The 25,176-nt window shown below is 34.3% G+C and overlaps 1 protein-coding gene and 2 pseudogenes across 1 annotated transcript; 1 reads left to right on the top strand and 2 right to left on the bottom strand.

Annotated features, from left to right (window-relative positions):
• Window positions 1-15,823: 15,823 nt before the first annotated feature.
• Window positions 15,824-22,157, bottom strand: LOC132049316 (bifunctional protein FolD 2). Its single transcript, XM_059440067.1, has 6 exons — window positions 22,068-22,157; window positions 18,086-18,240; window positions 17,592-17,775; window positions 16,886-17,043; window positions 16,521-16,733; window positions 15,824-16,189 (listed from the first exon to the last, which is right to left on the bottom strand). The coding sequence occupies exons 2-6, from the start codon at window positions 18,197-18,199 to the stop codon at window positions 15,959-15,961; spliced, it is 900 nt and encodes a 299-aa protein (XP_059296050.1). The 5' UTR covers window positions 18,200-18,240; window positions 22,068-22,157; the 3' UTR covers window positions 15,824-15,958.
• Window positions 19,175-22,053, bottom strand: LOC132049315 (gibberellin receptor GID1B-like; annotated as a pseudogene).
• Window positions 22,158-23,029: 872 nt separating the features above from the next.
• On the top strand, window positions 23,030-25,095 carry LOC132049318 (uncharacterized; annotated as a pseudogene).
• Window positions 25,096-25,176: the final 81 nt, after the last annotated feature.

Raw genomic sequence — 25,176 nt, 5'->3', positions numbered from 1 at the left:
CTTTGGTATAGAGTCGCTTTTGCAGGGAGTGTCTTACCCGCAAGGTAAAGACCTTCCGACGCAAATCCGAATTAGTCGGGCCCTAAAGCATATACCGGACACCAGATGAAAAATTAAAAAAATAATTTAAAGATTTTTTTTAGGAAACAAGTTTGGTATGGAATTAGCAAACACCAAATTAAAGACACAAGTGATTCGATATTTAATAAACTAACATTATTTTGTAGAAAAACAAAGTTAACTTGGCGAAGCTCATAAATTTAAAAATATGTTGGCATTTTATGATTTTATGAGCATATAATTCTTTCGTTGTACATAGAAGTAGTCTCTTTTGGTAGTTATAACTTCCTCTATTCCTTTTTATTTCATTTTAAGCAAATTTTTTTTATTCCAAAATAATTAATTTTTTTTGAATAGGTGTTAATATTTTCTTTCTAATGTTACCCTTGTTAATAGATGATTTAAACAACTTTCTAAAAAGTCTTTGCTGCTTTCTATGAGTAAATTTGAAAAGAGTTAAAGGTTAATATAACCATAACATTCTTAACTAATATTCCAAATAACTTTCTTGATATGTGTGCAAACAACTAAAAAAGTTCAAATAATACACAACGGGGACCCGGGGGAGGGGGATGGGGGTGGTTGTAATTTTTCACTCAAAATTTCAAGTGGCAAGAGTTTATGCTAGCTAAATATGATGATCTAACCTTAAATTTAGACGGAAAAAAAAAAACTAAATTCATTAATCATTAAAATGAATCTCAAGAAATAATTTAGTTCTTCGAATATATTTTATGACTAAAAGGATTACTTCATCGGTTAATCAATTAGAGGTTTTTAAGATAATTTAATTGTTGACTTATAATGGCTTCATTTTCAATTCTATAAGAAATTGGTCGTTAATGATTTCTGCTTTCATTATTTATTATACATCATTAGATATTTGAAAGAAATGAGTGAAATAACAAGAAGTAACAATTACACGTAATAACCATATTTCAAAATGTATGTTTCCAAATAAATCTAATTATTTTATAAGTATAATAATAATAATTCAAGAAACTTATAAAATAATTTTCTTTTTGAAATTATGCTTGAAAATGATTCAAGAGAGATCTCTACAAGCCCATGTATAGATAAAAAAAACAAAAGCCTGAAAAAACATGTATGGATGACGGGAGATATATTTAACCTATAATGAGATTTGATAAATGGTTCAGTTAGAAAAAAAAAGACTGGTAACATTGCCTAAATTTACGATAATGTAAAAGGACAAACAAAGTAAAATGTTTATTTTATTATGTGTCTCTTTATTAATGACAAAATTCTGCTAAGGGCGAAATGGAAAAAAATAATTAATTTTGCCTTGAATTTCTAAAATAACAAATAATTTGAAACAACTATTTTTAATAATCACGATAAATAATTTAAAACGGAGAGGTAACAAAATAAGGGGCAAAGGTAGATCTACAAAATGTTACACTATACCCATAATAAAAGGTCCAAATGGAAGTGGTCTTAAGAAAGAGACTCAGTTGTGTGAGGGTCTCTCTGCGTGACAAGTGTCCATTGTGGGCCACACAGGTTGCACATTATGGAATGGTTACTGAAGATTCACCGTGAACGAAGAAAGAGGACAAACAAATGGGGCATTGGGACCCACTGCCAGCCATGTGTAGCCACTTGATTCCATTAAAGAATCAGCCACAATTACGATCCCATCCCTGTGAGGACGACTAAAAATCCAATATCAGCGTTTATATATAGTAGTAAAGTAATGTGTGTATATATATAAACATACATTCATATACGTTCAAGTTTTAAAATTCCTTTAACATAAAAAAGCACAAATTCAAATGCCAAGTCTAAATTTTATATATATAATAAAAAATTGAATTTCATTGTTAGAATTTATCATATCACGAAATGAAATATATTTTGGAAGAGTGATTAGCAGGAGATGACACATACGCCTTACCATCTTACCGAGGACGACCCCTTGACAGAGAGGATGGAGGTCGAGATCCCAGCAGGTTTAAAGAGGCCGCGAGAATTTCTTTTGCATACTAGCTAGGACTATTATTATCTTTATACATTTGATTTTTTTTTTTTTTTTTTTTTTTTGTGTCTAATACAACTTGATTGTTTCTTTCACTTCATTTATTTGTGTAAAAAATATCCTGCTATTTTGTTTTAATAACTAAAAATATCCTTGGTTATAATTTTGGGTCATTTATACCCCTGCCGTTATGGAAGTTAACAAATATACCCTTCCTATGATAGAGATTCCAAATTAATTTTAATTAACCCGATTTGACAAAAAATAACGCACTCGCATATTTCACCCGCCCAACCCGCCTCCTAGGTAACCCACCACTGTCAAATGCCTTCGAATATCACCACCGTCCGTCCTCTCTCTTGCAGTGGCTGTATCGTCAATTGGCTGTGCTCTCAAGCATCTACAGTGGCATCAATCTTCGATTCGCTTTTGTGAACTGGAAAAAACCTTCCATTTCCTTTTGGCTGGGTAAGGACCAATAGGTGCTGGATATGTTCTTCTACCTATGCTTGCTGCAAATAGAGTTTTGTGAGAACTGTTAAAATGCTCACTACTATCTCACAGAGTAACTTTTTTTTTTTTTTTTTTTTTTTTTTATGCTATGATGAAGTTACCAATTAATCACATGAAATTCTTGTAGACAAATCAGCACATAAATGTTTTCACTTAAGTTAGTTGTTGGGTTCCATGTTCATTTCATCTGTAATACATTGATGTATATTCCTCATAGAGGATGATACACCATATAATATGCATTTGTTGTAACTGGCAGGGACAGAAGAATCCCGGAACCGACGTAACTCGGTTATCTCATTCATGAAGAAAATATGAAAGAGAAGGAAGACTTGGGTTATTTTAGGAGACGGGTCGGGTCGGATAAAATATCGGAGTGGATTATTTTTTGTGAAATCGGATTATTTAAATTAATTTGGAAATTTCCGGCAAATGGACTAATGAAGAGTATATTTGTTAACTCTCATAATGGCAGGGGCATAAATGGCCCAAAATTATAACAGAGGATATTTTTAGCCTAGATGGATATTTTTGACCCTTTACCCTTATATTATTGATAATATTACTACCTAATATTATTATATTGTCTTTGCATCTTTTCTTGATGCGAGGATCTATCGAAAACAATCTTCCTATCTTCACAAAATAGGGGGTAAGACATGCATGTACTCTACTCTCTTTAGAGCCCATCTGATCAGATTAATCCCACCACACCCCTGGATGATTATTGCCATTATTATCATTATTCTTTCATCTAATATAGTCATGTATTCTAGAGCTACCTAAAGAAAGAGTTTATGAGTGGGATGCTGACGTCACATTCAAATTGCTTTTGGTGGTGGGTCCATCTTGAAGGGTGGGACCCATCAGCCCCCGTCACACGACTATGTGGCATCTTGTCGCCGGTGAATCAGCAATACCATATACTGTAGTTGCATTGTACTGGTAAATAATTAATTAAAGTTAATATAAATAATTAGTGGTGATGTAAGCTTATATATATAATCAAAATCATTTGCTTTTGATTAGTGTGCAATGAACTAACAACTACTAGTAATAATCTTGTTTAGAATTTAATATTCTTACGAAATATGCTCATAGAATATTTTATACGGTATAGATTATACTATTTTAATTAATTTATTGATTGAATGGAATCGAACGCAGAAACTGATAATTATCTCCAAATTGTTCTAGATGCATCCTGTACGTGGAGCACCTGTTGTCTTTTTCACGAGATAATTAAGATGGAAATATATATAATTTCTCCTAGACAAAAATACATTTGTTTGATATTATAAGAAACTTTGAATTATGATTTATCTGTTCAGCTAAGCTTAATAGCTTTGGACTCCATTTGGATGGGCTTATGACTTTTGACTTATAAGCCAAAAGTTAAAAGTTAGGAATTCTAACTTATTACTTTTAGACTTATTTTTGTTGTTTTGGCTTCAAAATAAGTGCTTAAAAGCACTTTTTTATTTTACCCAAATACTACAAAAGTGTTTAAAAGCTATTTTGGCTTAAAAGCACCTAAAATAAGTCAATCCAAATAGGCTCTTGATTTAATTAATTTTGTATATGTGTTAAGAAATCTACTAATCTGTATATATAATAACTTTCAAACTAAATAACTCAAAAGGTTAGAGGATTCAATTATATATCCCCAAAAGTTCAAGTTCTAAATCCACTTATGTAATGAGATAGTACTTATTATATATTCAGGTAATTGTGGACCACAGAAAAACAGGTACTAGATAGATGGACTAAAGTTAACATTTCATGAAATTAATTAGTTTCAGAGTTGGTTCAATCATTCGATTCTTTGTTGATTATATTAGAATTTTCACTAAAGATCTATTAGTATACAATATTATGTTTGGGACAATTGCATTTCTTATGTGGAGATCATGAAAGCAAAGGTTTAATATTCCATTCTGATACGGTATTTTCTATATGCTCCCTTAAGTCTCGAGTGTTTCACATGTTGGTACAAAAGGTACGGCATATTATCTTTTAGCAATATTACTATATTTTGAGTCATTACAAATTTCTTTCTTTTCTTTTTAAATAAAGTGGATAAAATCTCTATCTTACATGCAAGTGGAAATGTAGTTAGAAAGCCAGTTCGAATTTGTTAATCTTCAAACACAGTTAAAGTTAGAAATATTTCCAAGTTATTGGAGCATGCTGATCATATCTAACATAGGTATATTAACATTATAAATGATTGCAGGTCATTAATACATATTAATATTTTGTAATTAAGTAAATGTTAAGGTCACATAATATTTTGCTTATTCTAAATCTCACAATCTAAAAGCTACATTTATATGTGAAATCTGAAAAAAGTCAGTATCTCTATTCAAGTTCAATATTGCACCCTACAGACAGGAACTAATTATCACATCTGTGGTACTAAATGAATATTTTAATAGCTAGTGGGATTAGACAATTCTGATATACCATAAATGAATTTCAACTTGTGCAGAGATTTTATTTCAACTGATAACGAATGTGGTGGACTGATAAATATTTCTTTATTTTTAATCAGAGATCTCGAATTCGTGCCCTGGGTAATGGGTATGTAGTTGTCTTGATAGGGAGCCTTTAACTCCACTACGGAACTTTGTGGTGCAAATCCAATTTTAGTCGGTTCTCAATACGAATATCGAATACCGGATAAAAAAAAAAAAAAAAAAAGATTCTATTTCTTGAAAACCAAAGCATCACAACTTTCCAATTTACTCCTAACATTTCATTCCATCTTCTCCATTTAGAAATTCAAACATTTCTTTGTACTTGCCTCTTTTTTTCTGCTTCTATATATAAGCTAGACTGCTACCCACCCTCCCCCATGCCCCTGAAAGTGTAAGGGGGGGGGGGTGTGAATTGTAATTTTTTTATTTAGTTAGTCTACTGCCTTAGATAAGTAGTCGATTGTTAACGAGATAAGTGCAGAAACTAATTGACACGTATATTTTATACTGGTTCAGGTTCAATGTGAATCCTACTCCAGTCTCCTTGGGTTGCAAGGGTGTTCTCTGCAGCTCTTAATGTAACTTTGGTACAATGGTTGGTTTGAATGGAGCTCCTACGTCTATACTCAAACACTCTTAATCTTTTGATACAATGCCTCACCAATTATACTATATCTCTCCTTTCATTTTTGTTTACATTATAAATCACTCAAAAATACAATGCGTATGAAAAGGAAAGTAGAGAGCTTGAGAAGTTGAGACGAAGGTATATCCTTTCTTCATCTCCAATAGAGCCTTTAAATACTTGTTGATGACAGTAGAGGCTCTTTAGCAGAGATGGCAACCCAAGAGTGTTGATCCTTGGAAAAAGGAATAAGGAGTCCTATTTTCCAAGAATAAGGTTAGAGCTTTTACTACGGCATAATTTCCTTTCTTAATTTCCACGTGGACAATCTTCATGTTGCCGAGATGGCTGGTCTTGATACTTGTTTCCTTGTTGAAGTAGATTTGATTGATCTTGATTATATCTTCTTTGATTGCTAGATGGTGGCTTCCTTCTTCAATTGATTTGCTTTCCTTTGGTACAAAGGAAAAGATCTCCTGTAGTACTTGATAGGAATCATGAATGACTTGGAATTTTCATTATTAAGCTGCTTCCATAAATAAGCATTAACCTATTTTTCTTGTACTGGCTTTTCCTTCATACAACCGACTGGGCTTCACGGCATTGTGGGCTATCCAATGAGCTCACCAGCATCATTGAGTATTGTCCCCGCATAATAAACATGTCATCATTAAAATCTTAACACTAACGGCTCCCATACAATAAGTTATTTTCTGGCAAAGCAAGCACCATAACATTTTTTTCGTTGAAAATAGGAAAGACTTTCTTCACGTACGTTCTTCTATGTGAATCCATTTGAAATAATTCCCAAATTTAAAAAAGTATTGAATAATAAGACAGTTTCTTTTGAATTTTTTTTTCTTTCATTCTAAAACACCCAACTTCGTTTTTTTTTTTTCCAGTACAAAATAAAAAGGCTTCATGTCACACGAAATGAAAATAGCTAAGTTAGCAAATTCAAAACCCCAAGTTGCCATGTCCATTAAGAAATAAAGCAAAGGCAGGCAGAGCTAGGAAAAGTGGTGCACCCAATGGGTAGCCTAAAATTTCTATATTTAGGATGTGGCTTAACAAAAATTTGGGTCACAAAATAAAATGAAACTAGAGTACTATACCCTGCAAAAGTTTTACCTTTTGACTAGGTTTCTTATTAGATGATGAGATCAGATGTGACCATGATTTTTTTATTTAATCAAGTTGTGGATTTCTTTTTCGTTTTTTTTTTTTTTCTCTCTTTTTAGTTTAATCATCCATTATTCGGAATCTACCAACCATCTAATCTAAATATACGTCGCCTAGAGCTCATTTAAGAGGGAAGTGTTTTCTATCAATAATTTCTCCATTCACCTGCGGGCTCGAACTTGTAACTCACTGCTAAAAAATGTGGAACATATTTTCATTGGAATGCCGGCGAAAATATGAGATTTTTGACTAGAAAATCCGTCGGAAACATTTCCAACAAGGCAATTTCTAATGGAATATGTCGTAATTTAACATTTCTAGTAGTGACTTTTGATTAAGGATGAAGAGATCTCATCTACCCTACCACAATTTTCAGTAATTGCCGTTTGTTTCTTTTTTTTTTTTTTTTTTTTTAAGCAGAGAGACGATATAGAGAGTGGCCTTTGGGGTTGTCAATGTTTGTATTTTTAGGGCAACTTACTAGAGGTAGGAACACCTACTTATCCTACTTTTGTTTTCTCTGCCCTTTTTCAATTCTTTATGTTTTCGTCTTATGGCTGTGTGTGATTATAACTTGTAGCCTAATTATCAAGTTGGAGACATGGTGACTATTTATGGTTGCTAAAAGAGCACTTGTTATTTAATTTGTGGTACCCAAGGGGTCTAATATAGGTCTATATATATTCTGATGCATACGGTTCCAACCTAGATAACTTACTCTACAAACCTCCTCCTCCTACTATTACTATAATTAATAATTGTATCAGACAATTGTTATTCTAACTTTGTGGAGTAGTACAATTATATTGCATTGTCCTATTCTTTTTACCCCTTTTTCCTTGGTCAACAAAGTAGGAAAATCATCATAATATTTTTATTTTATAGATGTTTAATCTAAATTATTGATGGCTTTACTACGTCACATGAATCAAGACTAATTAATTATTAGTCCAATAAGACACACTTCAATTGCAACTGTAAATCAATGCTCCTTTTTTCAAGAAACTATATAGCTATTTAAATAAAATCTAAATTAAAAGTTGATGGTTTTCTTATACAAAAAGAAAAAGGCTACATAAAGTCGTAAGAAGACAAAAATTTATATAACATATATATTAATAAAGTTGCATTTTTGCATTTATTGGTTATTATCTTCCACCAATCATTGAGTAATGTTTTTGATAGACTATGTAATAGTATAAATATTGTAAATCGAGTCCTCCATTGCCTCTCTTGTATCTTATACTGATGCAGATTGGGGTGGTTGTCCGGACACTCGCCGCTCCACATCTGGTTACTGTGTCTTCCTCGGCGATAACCTCCTCTCCTGGTCATCCAAACGGCAGCCTACTATGTCTAAATCGAGTGCCGAGGCCGAATACCGTGGCGTTGCTAATGTAGTATCGAGTCCGTTGGCTTCTGCAACCTTCTCTTGGAGCTCCGTTGTCCAATTCGGTCGGCTACATTAGTCTATTGTGATAATGTTAGTGTCATATACCTATCGTGTAATCCATTCAAAGACCAACGCACTAAACATATTGAGATGGACATACATTTCGTACGTGAGAAAGTTGCCGTGGAGAAGTTCGTGTCCTTCCGTCCGTCCCATTTACCAGATCGCAGATATCTTCACTAAAGGTCTTCCGCGCGTGCTCTTTGATGATTTCAGGGACAGTCTAAGCGTACGACAACCTCCCGCTTCGACTGCGGGGGTGTGATAGACTATGTAATAGTATAAATATTGTAAATATTCCCTTCCTTATAGATTGTAATCAGGTCCTGTAATTTAGGCGAGTATCATTCTAATTAGGGATACCTACTTTGTATATAATAACTTTGATACATCAATACAAGGCACGGATTGATTTCCTACAGTTTTGAATACTATTAGTATATATTATATTATAATAAATCGTTAAGATAATGTTTAATCTCCATTCGTTGAGCTCCCTTTTTCTTCTTGTTATTACCTTAGTCCTTATGTACCAAAAGGTTGAATTATTGGTAGATGTCCAAAATAAAATCAACATATACTTTTTTGGTCAAAATTAACGTATACCCATGGATGGATCTTCTTTTCAAGCTTGTTGTTTTTAATTTAATTTTTGAAGCATTCAATAACCGTCTATATATTTACAAACTGAAAAGAATTCTTAATGCAACTCACTTTAATTTTTCAACTTTTCTTTTTTCAAAAAAGCACAATGATGTAGACGTTTGAACCAATGAGTTTGTGTTATATGCTTAATCATGCAAGAGAACTCTTTGATTGCCCAAGAGAATGGAAAAGGGATCGGATCAATTGATGAATTGCTAATATTAAGGAAAAGAACCTAACTATATAGAGTTTCAATATTTTAAACATTTTAGAAAGTTAAATGGTTATTCCTAAGTATTAATTAATTAAAAATAGGCACATAGGATAATCTCGGAATATGGGGATTCATTACATGCGTGAGCCATGCATGCATGATCAAGAACTCCAAAAAAAAAAAAAAAAAAAAAAGGAAGAAGAACCTTTAATTTTTAAAAAGAGTTGGACCAAATTAGTGACAGCTAGAAGAATTTTCTTGTAATTAAACAAGGCATTTTGGTATATATGGCTGTCTTCTTCTTCTTCTTGTTCTGTCTCTCTCGTTTTTCTCTTTACAACTATTTTATCTTTCATTTTCTGTAAGTTCCTTCTTTAGGTGCGTTTATCTAGTTGATTAATTTGGACCAAGCTTTTGCGGCGAATGGATCAATTTACTAAAAAAGTAAGAATTTAGCGGTGGTTAATTATTTGCAGCCGAAGTACCATCTACAGAAACAAATCCGTAATAACCCGTTCACACACAAAAAAATTAACTTTGTAATATTGCAAATACTAAATAGCAATTGAAAGGACATAGGAAAAGGAGGTGAGAATTAGACCGAATACAGAAAGGGATGAGGAAATCAGATGCAGAGATTAGAGAGAGGACACTAAACAAAACAATAAGCATAAACCCTTTTTTCTGACTCATAATTCTATTTAAGTATACTAGCTGCTATTTCTTGGATCCCAAATAAAACTCTCCCTCATTTTACTCACGTGGCCTATCAGTTCTAACTGGGACAATCTTATTTACCACTTCTAGCCCATAGACCGGTACGGACTTAGCTTGGTTCACAACATCTACTATTATATAGTACATATTTGAAAAATATTGACCTTATTTATATGGTGTAACTTTCCAGCAAGCTAGTTCCAATGAACCCCGTCCGCCCTTTAGCTCTGCCCTAGGGCGTGGGTTACTTTTCATCTCGTTTATCGTTCACTTTCTTCTCTTTCCTTGTTTAATGGCTCTTATGATTGAGCTGTTTAGGACTAGCTTTTGTAGCAAATAGTTCAATTGGACAATTGTTCAGATGAGTTAAAATGGTAACACTTGAATTATTGTTTTTGTTGCTTTAATTTGTTTTCATGCATAGGTAGTGCTTAATTATTACTCCTAGTTATATTTCATTCTCAACAAAGTAGCCACTTTTTTGGGAAAAAAAAATTCTTTTACAGTCACAAGGCAGTCTTGCCAATGCAAATTGTTTCAAATCATTACTGACAGTACTATGATGGATTTTAATTAGTCATCGTTTCCCTACATCCATAAATAATGCAGACTAAATTAACTTCGATGCCACTGAGCTATGCTTTTGTTGAAAACCCACAGTGTAAAGATGTAAAGATGCTACTTATAAACATTTTTTGAATAATCTAAATATCTAATAATGTAAAAAATTCTTCACACTGACGTATAGATCGTCTTAAAAAATGTCTAATTCGATTGTACCACCAAAGCGATGTCTTTTTCGTTTCATTTTCCCTCTTCCCTCCACAAACACCACTTGTATATAGTATCAAGCATGTCAAATCGATCGACCTATTTCAAATGGATGTACTTTTCATCTTCTAGTTTTCTCGATTTCTTTTTTCTTCTTCTCTCCATGACGCAGACATCGAGCTAGAGATCAACCTCAATTTTTGTGCGTTGGAAAGTTTTTTGTTTTAAGAAAAAAGAAACGAAGAATTACATAGCTTAATGCTGGCAACAATTAAAAAAAGTACTCAAAGCTCTTAAAATGTCAAATCACAAGATTAATAATGTCTCGTGGAAGTACCAAAATTATTACTACAAAGTCTTTCTCTTGATACTGACCTGCACCATGCAAAATGATGAAAGTACAATTCTTATTCTGTGTGAATATGCAGTACATAGTTGGGACCAAAAGAAATATTGATACCTTTCTCATCTACAAATTAAAACACTTAGATAGGGGTCGTATACTTTAATTATTTTTCTCTTTTATCAGGTGGGTATTTCTCCTCTTTTTAACTTTCATTTTCTTAATTTCCTCCATTTTTCCTTCTTTTGGTGTTTTTGTGACCACCATCTCATTCCAAAAAAGGATGAATTCGACATATTCAAGATTAAGATGAATTGTATGCTTAGTCCTTTGGTATGTAGCAAGGGGCAGAGCTAGCACGAGAAGAGCCGTTTTGGCAGAACCCAGTAACTTTAATCCAAATCGTGTACTCCTCCGTCTGAAATGCAAAACGTGATAATTATTTTGGAACGGATGGAGTATATTTATTAATAAATCAACTCTCTCTCTCTCTCTCTATATATATATATATATATATACACACACACATAAACTTCAAATTCAGATCATCATAAATTTTAAATTTTGAATCTGCCTTCGTACGTAGGTTTTTTCAACTTCTTTGTTTTTTTTTTTTTCGGGAACTTGCCATTATTGAAACTTGGAAGTATTAAAAGATGAGGAGTATTTGGCTTTGGACTACTTGGCGTTGAAAACAAGAAAAACCTTCTCACTTTCGTCCTCTTTTAATCCATAGATAGGCCAAGTCTCTTTCATTCTCTTTTATTTCTCTGTATACACCTAGCTAATTAAGTTACGTACGCAAAACACTTATAGAACAAGATCGAATTGACAGTCAAAGAGAAAGCTGCATGCCTTTTATATACGCAAAGGTATATGGGTGCCCCCCAAATTATCATAATATCTCGACACGCTTAAGCCCCCTGTATTGGTTCCTTTTTCTTAATAATCTAGAGATATTGATCCTTTTAAATTTTAGTCGAGGAATTTTCAATTTATATACAGGTAGCTCTATATAACAAAGCTTGATAAAAGAACTTACTCCCTCCGTCATAGTTGTCCTGTTTTTTATTTACACTCCCTAAAAAACACATTAATAAGGATAGCATTTTGACTATTTTACCCCTCTTAAAATATTTCACCATGTTATCCATGTCAACTCCATCAGTGGTATGTACTCATCTTAAATGTTGTAATTAATATAAAGGTAAAAATGAAAAAAAGGCTACTTAATTTATTTTTATTTTTAAAAATGACAAGTATTTTGAGAAGAATATTTTTAGTTAAGATGACAAAGTATCTTGAGTTGGAGGGAGTAAAAAATAAGTTTATAACATGCTATTATTAATTAGTTATTTTTAATTGCAATGATAGAGTAAAAGACGTTTAATGCATGTTTCTAAATTTCACCAACAATAATGATCGATAAATGCGTGATCTTTCCATACACGACGACCAGGCTTCCCACATGGGAAGCGTGCATGTTTGTCAGAAAATGCGAAAATACATAACCCCCCCCCCCCCCCAACCCAACCAACGTATACTCAAATTAATTATGACGCACTCAATTTTTGCGGGCGATCTATTACCCCCCTGAGCATTTTAAAAGTGGAATTTATAACCCTTTAAAAAGTCACACCCATATATGTGTTGGACAGTGTAGTGCACGCGCCTGACACGTGTACATTTTAAAAAAAAAACATTTATTTTCTTATTCTTTTCTTTATTTTTCTGTTTTTCTTTTTTCCTTTCCTCTGTTCTTCCTGCTCTTTCTTTCTCTTTCTCTTTTTATTTTCTTCTTCATATTTCCTCCATTTTTTTGGAGCTCCATCCATAGCCATACAATTTGGAACCAACCCACCACTTACTTGAATTTTCTACTTCACACAATTGGCTTTCCATCCTTATCCACTAATTTTGTGATTTTTAATGAATTTAACAAATTAGAAATCTGAAAATTTTCTTTTCCTCAATCAATTTAAAGACTTGATTTTTCATGCTTAATGACGTGTGATAGCTCAGTGGCAGCAAAAGAGTAAATTTAGGAGCTGAAATCAGTAGGGGAAAAACCAACTGGATATCACCATTAACGACCACAGTAGAAGCTTGAAGCTTGAGCGCGAAGATACTGGTACAGGTAATTCCAGATCTAAAATTTTCGTTGAGAAATTTGTGTTTAAATTCAAAGTTTTGTCTCATTGTGTTGAATGTGTTGATGGAAAACTGAACAAATTAGGGCTTGAAGGTTTTACCTTCAATGGTGTTGAAATTGGGCCAAAGTGATGATGAAATGGGTCAAATTATGGAGATATAATTAGGGGATTAAAAACTATAACAGTTGGGAGTGCCACGTGGCAAAAGATTAATGGGTTAGCCGAGCTTAATATACCCCTCACGCGCTCCTTCTTCGTATTCCCACCTCCCTATCCAGCTCACCAGATAATGGCCAATATAATGCACTAAAATTATGTCTAGGGGGGTAATAGGTCGCCCGCAAAGGTTGGGTGCGTCATAATTAATCCGAGTATACGTTAGGGGGGTTTTTATGTATTTTCCCTCAGAAAATAACAAACAATTATTGGATACAATAATCTATAGTGGAAAATACCTAATAACCATTTCCGGAAACAAAGTAGAAGGATGTGGCACATGCATGGTGCAATTGCAAATTGACAAGTGACGTCGTTGGTTTCTTCCTACCTACCTCAAAAGGAGTTCAATTATTTTAAAATAGTGCTTAAGTTATAAACATTGCAATAGAAAGGGATTTAACACGTTTACATGTTGTAACAGATGATTTATCTTATTTTCAATATTACAAATCTCATATTTTAACAAGGCTTATCTATAAATTAAATATCGTTTGAGTGACCTAATAATTTAAAAAGATCTTTATTATGCTGACTGTGTATATAACTTAAAACTCTTTAAAATGTACTAATAGTGTATTTAGTTTGAGGATAATAACCTATCTAAATGATTGTGACTTCTGATAATTATTTGCAATTGTATTTTCCTCTTAAAGATAAATTTACTTCTATATAGTGTATAGTCGGAAGTAATATATATCTATACAATGATGTACTTGTGTGTACCATATTGTGCATTTACGTGGTTAATATAGCAAAGTATATATTATCTTTTATTGGATAACATCGATATCGATATCAAAACTTTTAATAGTTCCCTATCTTCAGAGAGAAAATTCATCAACGCCGAAAAAATAAAGTTATGAATTACATGAATGACCAAAGACAAGAAAGTAGAGAGGAACTCTTGTTGGCTTTCTACACTTCTTTCCTTTTTTTAGGTTTATAGATAAATATGGTATAAAAAGCTCATTAATTCAAACAATTCCCCTTACGTAATTGTTAAGGATCTGTTAACACTTTAAAAACGAATGACAATCATTGTACCATAGAAACATATCAAATCAATAAACATGACACTTCTTTGTTTTTAATTTTATGGTGTAATTATCCCCATATATGTGCCTCGCACATATCGATATCACCCTGAAATGTAAGATTCTAAGCCAAGAGAAAAGTCTAAAATCTATTTTAAGTGAGACAATTACTATAATGACGTGCTAATGATTGTTTGTTACGGTCTCTCCTCCCTTACTATAATAATGGTTGGTTTCGAAGGACAATATTACTAGTTCATATCCTAAGTTTGTCGAAAAGATAACAAATAGGGAAAAAATAACCAAAACATATTTGCTGTGAAGTTGATAATTGAAGAAGAATCAATGGTTAAATGTTTAAACCCATTTTAATAAAAAGAACTATTGCCAAAATTTCGTAGTTCAAGATCCTTAGGCTGCCCTAATTTTTGAAGTTCTTTTGATGGCAAATAGGGATGGCAAAACTAGCCCAAACCCTTTTGACCCTCCCAAGCTTTAATGGGTTCGGGCTGGAGTGATTTTGAAGATGGGCTGCTTTGAGCTAGCCCAAGTTGACCCATCACAAATCATTAGCCCAAATCGACCCATCAAATGAGCTCAAACTGACCCATCGATTGTTGTCCATTCATAAGCATAAAAGCTTACAAAACATTATTAACTTCTTTTTTAATTATTATTTAAATTAATTTTTGTAATTATTTTTATTTTTTAAAATTTTTATTTTTAATTTTTTTAGGAATTTGTTTTTATTCCCTTATATTTCATTTTTTACTACTAGTAATTTTTTTTTTTTGAGTTTTTAATTATTTTATTTACTAAGGGTCTATGCTTATCGTTCTTTTTAACCTATTTTCGACCCACCTATATCCAACACACATTTGCCACTCCTAGTTATGTACAAGACAACCATAAAATTATATAAATAAGGCAAAGGGGTAAAAAAGAGGAATCTGACAAAATCATTATTCATTACGTTAATTAACATTTAATTTTCTTTTGATTTACTTTTCGGAATAGTTTCGAATATAATTTATGTATTGGAACAACTTATGAGGAAATATTTAAAGTGAATATCTTTATTAATTTTGAGTAAAAGCATACGTTTGAGTTTTTTATATCCAAAAAGTAATTAAAATTAATTTTCAAAACACCGTTTATTTAGAAAAGCATGAGCAAAGAATATTTGCAATAAAAGAATATCGATATTTTTAGTTTCTCAAAATGTTGAAAAGGTGAGTTAAGTTGGACGGGTTGGGTTATGACCCTTCATTTAGCTCATCTTGACCCAGTCCATCTTAGCCCAAACAAGCTTTGGGCGGGGTTGGTCTTTGACCCACCTATAGGCTTAGCCCATCTTAACCCGCCCAACTTTAGCCCAAATGGCCCATTTGCCACCCCTATTTGGCAAACAGACCTTCCAAACACTTCATATAAAAACAACAATCTCATTGTTATTTCTTGAATGTAATTGACATCTCTAAATGTAATGTCAACAGCTAAGTAAGAAGCCTTGACATCTTTATTATGGTCTACAGAGCCAAAGAAAGTGTTTACTTCTCGATAACTCGTTTAGCTCCATCCAATGTATTCTTCAGAAGCATTGCAACAGTCATCGGTCCAACACCTCCCGGAACTGGAGTTATCCATCCAGCTACCTTACATGCTTCCTGAAAATCGACATCTCCAACAAGCCTATAACCCGATTTCCTAGTAGGATCATCTACAGCATTTGTTCCTACATCAATTACTGCAGCACCGGGTTTGATCCAGCTGCCTTTGATCTGGAAAAATAAGACAGCAACTTGGTTTAGAGGCCAGCCCTTTAACTATTGAAAAGGCAACATTCTTGCAGAATAGTTTTAATATTATTTCGTTGGGACAGCTCGAGGAAATGACAAAAATGGTGCTTTATCTTTGGTAGTAGGATCAAAATACACCATTAAGTATCAACTTAGCAATTCTGGTCCTTTAAGGTTTGCCAAAAGTGAGCATTTTCAGACTTCGTCAGATATTTACCAAACTCTGGAAAGTATAATATAATGAATTGAATCAAAATGATACAAAAGGAAGTTTCTGGAAAGTGGGAAAGGAGAAATGAATAGTAATTGTTACCATCATAGCCTGCCCTGCGGCAGCAATAATTATGTCAGCTTCACGAATCATTTTCTCGGGTTCCTTGGTGCGTGAGTGGACTACAGTAACAGTGGCGTCTTCTTTCAGAAGGAGCAAAGAAACTGGTAATCCAACAATATTGCTTCGACCAACCACAACTGCGTTCTTCCCCTTTATGCTAATCCCACTTCGAACTAAAAGCTCGATGCATCCCTGTTTAGCAGAGACCGGATAGGAGTGCTTTTAGAAGACGACACAATATAGCATAGATTTGAAAATAAATTCTTAATGAGGCAGTAGAACTAAAGAACTAGATGTTTTGATGTTCCATTTCTTAGAATCAATGAAGTTAATCACATTATTACCTTGGGCGTGCAAGGGAGGAATAAAGGTTGTCTGCCTTTCATTGCAAGCTTGCCAATATTCAGAGGATGAAAGCCATCTACATCCTTTTCCAGACTGATTTCACCTAGAACTCTCTCTTCATTAATATGTTTTGGTAATGGAAGCTGTACCAGTATGCCTGTAGCAATGGACAGAGTGCCTTCAGTTATGCATCATGATATTCTAGAACTACAAAAGCCCAAAAAATGCAGGAATGAGATTTAAGATGGGTGGGGGTGGTACCTAGCGTGTCTAATAGCTTACTTATACCAACTGAAGCGGTACACATTTAGTACAAACATCATAAAGCAATATACAGGTTCCGTGTATAATGTTTGGTTAATATTATCTGCCACTATGTTGCCAAAAATTAACACAATGGAGTTTATCCAACAGAGCAATTTCATATTAAATATTTTGCATTGAGCCTACAACAGCTAGAACCTTATAATTTTCTTTTTGACTAACTACACAGGCATGCACAATGTTGGCTAAGAAAAACTTGATAGTGCAAAAAAAAAAAAAAAAAAAAAAAAAAAAAGCAGGAGCATGGATGACAAAATAACAGCTACAATATGTCCAACCCAATTACAGACAAACAAGGCTAAATTTCGCCACTTAAAAAACAGAAGTATAACAAAGGAAAATCCAAGAAAGATTAACTTCACATTATCGCAAATGACTAACCATGTACATCAGGATTAGCATTCAGCTCATGGACCTTGCTAATCACTTCAGCTTCAGCTACATCCTCTGGGAGGTCTATGTCAAAAGACTTAATGCCAAGCTCAGCACAAGATTTTCTCTTCATGTTCACATAACTTTGAGAATCCTTCCTATTTCCTACAATGACAACTGCCAACCCGGGGACCTGAAGAATAACAAAGAACTTGGATATTTGAATACTGAATGACCCATAAAAAGACACTAGTTCATTGCTTCACCAGCCTCAGAACTCAGATACATCATATACACATGTAATATGCACTCTTTGAATTATGGTCATAGTATTAATGCGTAATTAGCAGATTATTAGGAAAAATATCTGTATATGGACTCACTTAAGCATGCAGATACCCTTGCCAGGGAACTTTTTTTGGTTTTGAAACTGGTAAAGACACATGCCAGGGAACCTTTTTTTTTGTTTTGAAACTGGTAAAGACACATGCCAGCGAACTAACCTTCCCATACTTCTCTGAAAGAAGTCGGACTTCAGAAGCAATCTCAGAACGAATAGTTTGAGCAATTGCTTTACCATCAATGATGTTAGCCTTGTGATCTGACGGCGACGCCATTGTTACTTCAATCGAGAGATAAATTCCCTATAATTTGAGGACTGCAAATCTCATACCACAAAACATAAGTTAAACAAAAACGTTGGATTAGGGTAAAAGTAGGCATATTCAAAGTCAATATTTTACCACACAATTCAGTACCAATCCAAAACATATTGAATCAACTAAGAATTAACTTCTGATCTAGTGATGCTTTACAGAGTGTGTAGGGATTAGAGGGAGCATAACAGGACGGTGGCTTTAAGAAGGCTCATATACGCCTGACCGGAGTGCTTTTGTGGACTGATGATTACATTCTTTCCCTACTTCACTGAAACTTGTGCAGTACTTCTCTCATAGGCCATTAGGAAGAAAAATCAATTAGAGAGTGATTAAAAAGGAGTAGAAAACATAAAGGATTTGATTGGGTGTTCGATTTTGATGCCTAATTAAAGTTGATTAGGTTCGGTTTTGATTTGGATCTGGATCTAATCTTGTTCAGCCAAACTTAACATCTAAACTTTATGTAACAAACAAAATCTTATATATATTTTCTAAACCACGACTACAACATACAAAGTAAGATCACAACATCATGAACTTTCCAATCCATCTTCTGAAAGTAGTTATTTTTAGTGGTAGTAGCCAGATGCTTGAAACAACTGAGAGACCACCACAAATTACTCCCTTATCAATACTACATCTACCTTCCATTGCTGGAGACAAGATTCTTCTACCAACTCCACAAGTTACACTTCTCAGGCACCCACCAGAGAGGCCGACACTCCATCAGTAAACACCTTTACCACGACTTAACAAGAAGAGATACAACGGTAGACACTCTTGTCACCAATATAATGTGATAAGTTGAAAAGTAATACTGAGAAGTAATTCTACACAAATCATGAAACTACACATCATTATATTCACTACAGAGGAGGCGAAAAACCCGAGTGAGATGTCAAGCTTCTGCTATATATAGTCATTATATTCACTACAGAGGAGGCGAAAAACCCGAGTGAGATGTCAAGCTTCTGCTATATATAGCTTCATGTAGTTGAAGTTAAGTCAGTCTATGAATGGTTAGGATGGATGAAGCTTGTTATCTCTTCCACGAGGCAATGAAATGATCATTATTGGGCAAGAAGTAGAAACCTATTGTTGCTTTTGCTTTAGATATAAGAGATTCACCTCATGCCCTGATTTCTGCAAACCTTAAACCTATGTTACTCGGACTTTTCAAAAATATCGACGGGTACGTGTCGGATCCTCCAAAAGTAGTGCATTTTTGGAGGATCCGACACGGGTATGGCAGCCATTTTGGAGAGTCAGAGCAACTTAGCCTTAAACATAAGTCAATTGCCAATCCTGAACAAGATCCAAAATGGCTACGACGGCTAAACTCTGTCGAAAATTAAGTCCTTCAAGGTTTCTAGACCTTGGGCCAAATATATTACAAGCAGGATGGTCCCCATCTTCCCCTTCTGGTAGATATGCCCTCCAGTACCGATCCATGTCTTGAACTGTTACAAAGTATTTCCCATCCAATCTACTCTCAGATTCGGTCCTCTTTTGCGCACCAAACATTGGATGAAGAAGAATATTTCCCAATACCTCGACATCTGCTTCAGCAGTCCTCACAGCAACATCGTGAGCAATATTACCACCAGAACTGTCACCTCCCATGTAGACATGAACTTTCAAATCCTTACCACTCTGAACCCATGGCCTTAATTGGACCCATTTAAGAGCAGCCCATCCATCATCATATGCACAAGGATAGAGATTCTCAGGTGATTGTCGGCAATTCTCAGAAACAACAACAGCCTTGCAAACCGTGGGAGAAAATAATGACAGGAACAATTTCTATGGTGCTCAAAGGTTTTCAAGCTCTACTTTACCCCAATCAGCCTCATTTTGGGGGGCAGGTCAATAGACATGGTTAATAGGCTTGTCGCCTGAAGTCTCGAACAACTACATCAAAATAGTAAACACATCAACTGGAATCGACTTAGCAGGGACTTTCCTTTCCAAATTCCAGGAACTCAGCCAAATCGCGGTTGAATGTGCCATCAGACCGGCGGAGCATGTTGTAAGACAACTTGAAATTGGATATAAGCATCCATGCATTAAGAGGAACCACCCTCTTAGATTCGCTAGCGTTGATCTTGTTACTGCCCGCCATGACTATTGGTAAAGACTCAACTTTGGACAAGAAAATTAAAAGCGTGCAGTGATCTTCAAGACTACGAGTCTATGAGGTTCATAATGAGTCAATGGAGAACAGAGATCCAAGGATTGGAGTTGGGTTGTGGGGTTTGATTCCTCGTTTTGTGCTAACTAAAACCAGAAGAGACACTTCTCAAAACAACAACGGTCTCCCCAGAAAAGAACACAGCACAAATGTCAGAGCAAGGGAGCTTCAGAAGAAGGCAAAGAGTATAGAGAAACCCCAAAATTAGAACTTTAAGACGTGGAGAACTTACAAACACACACGCAGAGAGAAAGAGAGCGAAATAGGTGAAGACCAAAAGGGGGAGAGAGAGAGAGATAACTTTCATTACCTCAGTTATAGCCATAGTTCGTAGAGATGCAATGTGCAGAAAAGCACAACTTAGTATAACAGGCACAATTTTTAAGAAAAGCGAAAGTTTGCGCCACAGTGCTCTCAATAAGTTTAGGCTGAATTGGAAAATTCAACAATTGAGGTCCATTTTCAGGTACGAAAATGTTCAGTTAACAATGCTGGTAGTTGGTTCTACTACAAGAAACCAATGAGGTTTAGTTACTAAACTTAAAGTTTCTCAATTGGTAGAAAAAACTTAGCAGCATCTCCATTTGAATTTTTCACATGAACTAATTAGAAAAGAAAAACAATTCAAAGTGACTTCCATTAGCATTGATTGCTGGAAATATCTAAAGCATTTCTCAATTGTTTAGCCATATACATTCTTAAGTTTAGCACCTTCAATACGCCTCAATCTCAAACTAGCTGGGATCAACTAATGAACCTCCATATCATTTCATTGCTTTTTTACCCATTTCACTCCAACACCGGTAAATAATTTACTGTTATTATCACATTCTAGAATACTGAGAAAACCAACCATATAATTCAAGAAAGAATAGTTAATCAACCCCACTTAACATATACACTAAAAAGATAAAAATCCAATTTTTTTTTTTCCTAATTGTTCTAAAAGCCAATTTCTTCAATCGGCAGTAAATAACTCAGTTCAGCGGAGTCCAATCAAACAGTCTATTAAGCTCAAACCGGTTGCTTCAAAGCATTTATGTCGAAACTACTCGTTCACTCAGATCATTTAATCAATCAAACATATCATCTAAGCCTGAGTCCCAATATATCTTCATAATTTGACAATCTTTTACGCTCGTCATTAACCTACAACAACCCCAATATAAATGTGATTCTCATAGTATCACCTTAATTTTAGTGAGAACATTCTAAAGACTCGAGCTTTATCTTGACTTTGACAATCACACAGACACATAATAAAGTAGTAAGCTAAATTTTACTTATCCATTAATGGGGTTCTAGCTAGACAAAGTAGAGATTTCAAATTGAATTTGCACTAGTTGGATATACAATAATTCAATTGATTATCAACAATAGAGTCAGTTACTTTCCAATTACCATAGTTCAAGAACAGGAAAATCTAGTCAAAAAGATCTAATTAAGTTCATAATGGTTGCTTAAAAGCATTAATCTTGAAATTAATTGTTCACACAGATTATTTAATCAACCCAAAATCTACAAGAACCCTCCTTTTTAATCAAATTCAGTACCACAATGCAATTTAATCAGATATAAATGGGAAAAAAAATTAAATCTTTAACACTAAAGAAACAGTAAGGATTTGATACTTACAGCAAAGAAATCTTGAAATTGGTACGTCAGATCTGTAAGAAAAAAGTGGGAGAAATTGCAATAAAATCTTTGGCTTAATGTGGAGATGAAAAATACTATTCACTCTTTTTTCTTCTCTGAAAATTAAAAAAATGTGGATAGAGATATTTTTGATGCCCAATGACTGGAAAACATGAAAGAGGTTATTTTTTATTTATTTTGGACAACAAAATTACGAAAAGGAGAATTAGATGGTCTGAAATACGTATAGTTACTTTATTTTATTTTTTTTACAGGTGAAATACGTAGTAACTTCTAAATAATGTCACTTATACCTTTTTTAGATGAGAAACATATTTGTGTTCTAAACAAAAACGAAAATTGCTAGTTATTTTTTCTTTTGTTCCTTTTAAAATCGTTTTTGCAGAGGATATGTCCCAGGGGAGGGGTGGCACGGCACATTTTTAATCAATTCTCCATTTGATTATTTAAAAATGGCTAAAAGAAATTCCTTTTTTTGGTCGAATAATCTCTAATAATGTTCAGAATTGCTTAATTTTCTGGCATATATGACTTGGGTGGGCATTTGGGCCATCGGATTTGATATGAAAATTCCGATTTGGATTTTCAATTTTCAGATTGAAGAAATTACAATCCAAATCCAATCAAAATAAGTTCGGACCGGATTGGATTTTTAAGTTCGGTTTTGGATTAATCGGTTCGGATATTTTCCGATTTTCGGTTTTGACTTTTGAGCCTTTAAAGCAAGCTTATTACGAACGAAATTTATGTGCCCCGTTTACCAAGTTAGAGGCCTTAGCATGATGTGAATTTAAATATGTGGATTCAGCAAAGAGTTGTTACCAGTAAATCAAAAGGTATCAAGTCACATAGTTCAGTTATACATTAGTACAGCGCACATATAATATGGGTAGGGCTAAATATTAGGTATACAAATTTCGGCTTTTCGGATATCCAAAAGTTCAAAGTAATAAACCCGATATCCAATCCGAAATCCAAAAATTTTAAACATAAAATTCAAAGTCCAGTCCAGAAACCAAAAATCAAAACCAAATATCCAAAAATTTCGAATTTCGATTTGAATTTCAGGTTGACCCAAACTATGCCTACTTCTATATAGGACTATCGGAGAATAATTCAACTAATGTACACTGAGCCAGTTGACTTCTCAGCATAGTAAAATAAGAGCAGCCCGATGCAGTAAGCTTCCGCTAAGTACGGGATCCGGGAAAGGACCGAACCACAAGAATCAATTGCAAGCAGCCTTACCCTGCATTTCTACAAGAGACTATTTTCATGGCTCGATAATTTATTATTAGTTAGGTTTAGAAGCAAAAGCAAAGAATTATTGTACGATATTTGTTAGATCCTAAACTATGATCTTAAGATGTAATGAAAATCAAGACAAGTGTGGTTTCGCACTGAAGAGGAGTCTATGTAGGAAATAAACCAAGATTAGAAACTTGAGTTGTTTAGGATTTGGTTTATTTAATTCATGTCAGTTATTTATTTGTCAAATTTATATTGAAATGGTTTTCTCATCCTAGTCTATTTCATTTTTCTAGTATTATAAATACATGTACTCTGTCACATATTCTCTTGTAGTGAGATTTAAGAGTTTTGAGTAATTAAGTTAAGACTCTTACGTACCTCTTCTCTTTAGTTTGATAAGTTTCTTCTATATCGTCATTGTTGGATCTTTCACTTGTGCATTATTCCCTTAGCTGAGTTTTGCAAAATCGATACCTTTGATTGTGAATTAGTTAAAACAAGAAACACAATGGCTTCAGAGGCCTCAACTACTCTACCGATTTTCATTGATAAACCAGTAGTTCCTGGTGATGTTCTTTTGGATCTTTCGAACATAACTGACCAAACCATTACACTACATGGCGGCCTCCAACAGGATCATGATGCTATAACTGTCGTCAAAACAGGTATTTTGAGTTGAAAGCTCACACAAGAGATATACCTACCGCGGGGGATACTGTCTTTGGGATTGTGGTGGACATACGCGAAGATGGTTTTTTTGTGGACATAAAAGGGCCAATGGCGGCATCCTTGCCAGTGATAGCATTTGAAGGGGGGGCTAGGAGAAACATACCCAAATCTGACGTAGGTACTCTAATTTATGCGCGTGTTGTGAAGGCCAGTACTGGAATGAACACTGAGTTATCGTGCATGATGCTTCTGGAAAAGCTGCCGAGTTGGGCACCCTCAAAGATGGCTGTATGTTTGAATCATCAACTGGTTTATCGCGGATGTTATTGAGCTCACCAACATGTCCAGTACTTGAAGGTCTTGGAAAGAAGCTAGCTTTTGAGATTGTTGTTAGTTTAAATTAATGGCCGTGTGTGGGTAAATGCTGAACACAAATCGTCGATCATCCTTGTTGCAAATGCAATAATGATCTCCGATTCCTTTATTCTCTCCAGGGAGCTCCAGGGAGATTCACAACGAAGTGTTTAAGTCAGCAATGAGACCACTCAATTTACAACAAGACACTAAACCAGGAGACGAGAGAACTAAAATCTTATGCAGAAGCTCATGAAAAAGAGCCAGTGAACGTCGTTCCATCATGCTGTCCATGGCTGTTAGCCTGTTACTAACAACTATTTGATATTCATCTGATCAACCTAAGCTTTATCCGCTATTGCTGCCATGATGCTTCACGGACAACAGCTTACCTCAATAAGAAATATAAAATTTTATGGAAATCCAGCACTGCTTATGCGACCATGGAACAGATCAGCTTTTCTCAGAGAACCATATTGACCAATATACTTATCAAAATGTTGTTACTGCTGACTCTGAGGCCACTTATGACATTACTGCTCTCAAAACCGAGATCTCAGTCATTATTGGTCACTCGTAGCTGATAGGGGTTAAATTAGACTGCAACATGGAGGCTGATAAGAAAAACTAAGAATCAGTACTTAACATCCCTCATGTAATTGTAAAGGCTCTCATAGCAATAACATATTTTGGTTCAAGCATTTGCTCATATGATTTAACTAGAGAGGGAGCCATTTTCATTGTTACTGTTCCGCAACTCAATCATAGATGATGGAATCGTCAAAGATTTGACCTATTCGAACTTTGTCTGTAA

This window comes from Lycium ferocissimum, chromosome 3 (genome assembly GCF_029784015.1).
Source record: "Lycium ferocissimum isolate CSIRO_LF1 chromosome 3, AGI_CSIRO_Lferr_CH_V1, whole genome shotgun sequence".
Taxonomy (NCBI): domain Eukaryota; kingdom Viridiplantae; phylum Streptophyta; class Magnoliopsida; order Solanales; family Solanaceae; genus Lycium; species Lycium ferocissimum.
Note: the sequence above shows the minus strand (reverse complement) of the source record. Positions and strands in the feature narration are given on the sequence as shown.

Excerpts from the sequence above, each read along its gene's own strand:
- LOC132049316 (XM_059440067.1), bottom strand. The coding sequence starts at position 18,199 with ATGGCGTCGCCGTCAGATCACAAGGCTAACATCATTGATGGTAAAGCA. Across the intron at positions 17,776-18,085 it reads TTTCAGAGAAGTATGGGAAG|GTCCCCGGGTTGGCAGTTGT; the intron begins GTTAGTTCGCTG and ends GTTATTCTTCAG. Across the intron at positions 16,190-16,520 it reads CCGCAGGGCAGGCTATGATG|ATCAAAGGCAGCTGGATCAA; the intron begins GTAACAATTACT and ends TTATTTTTCCAG.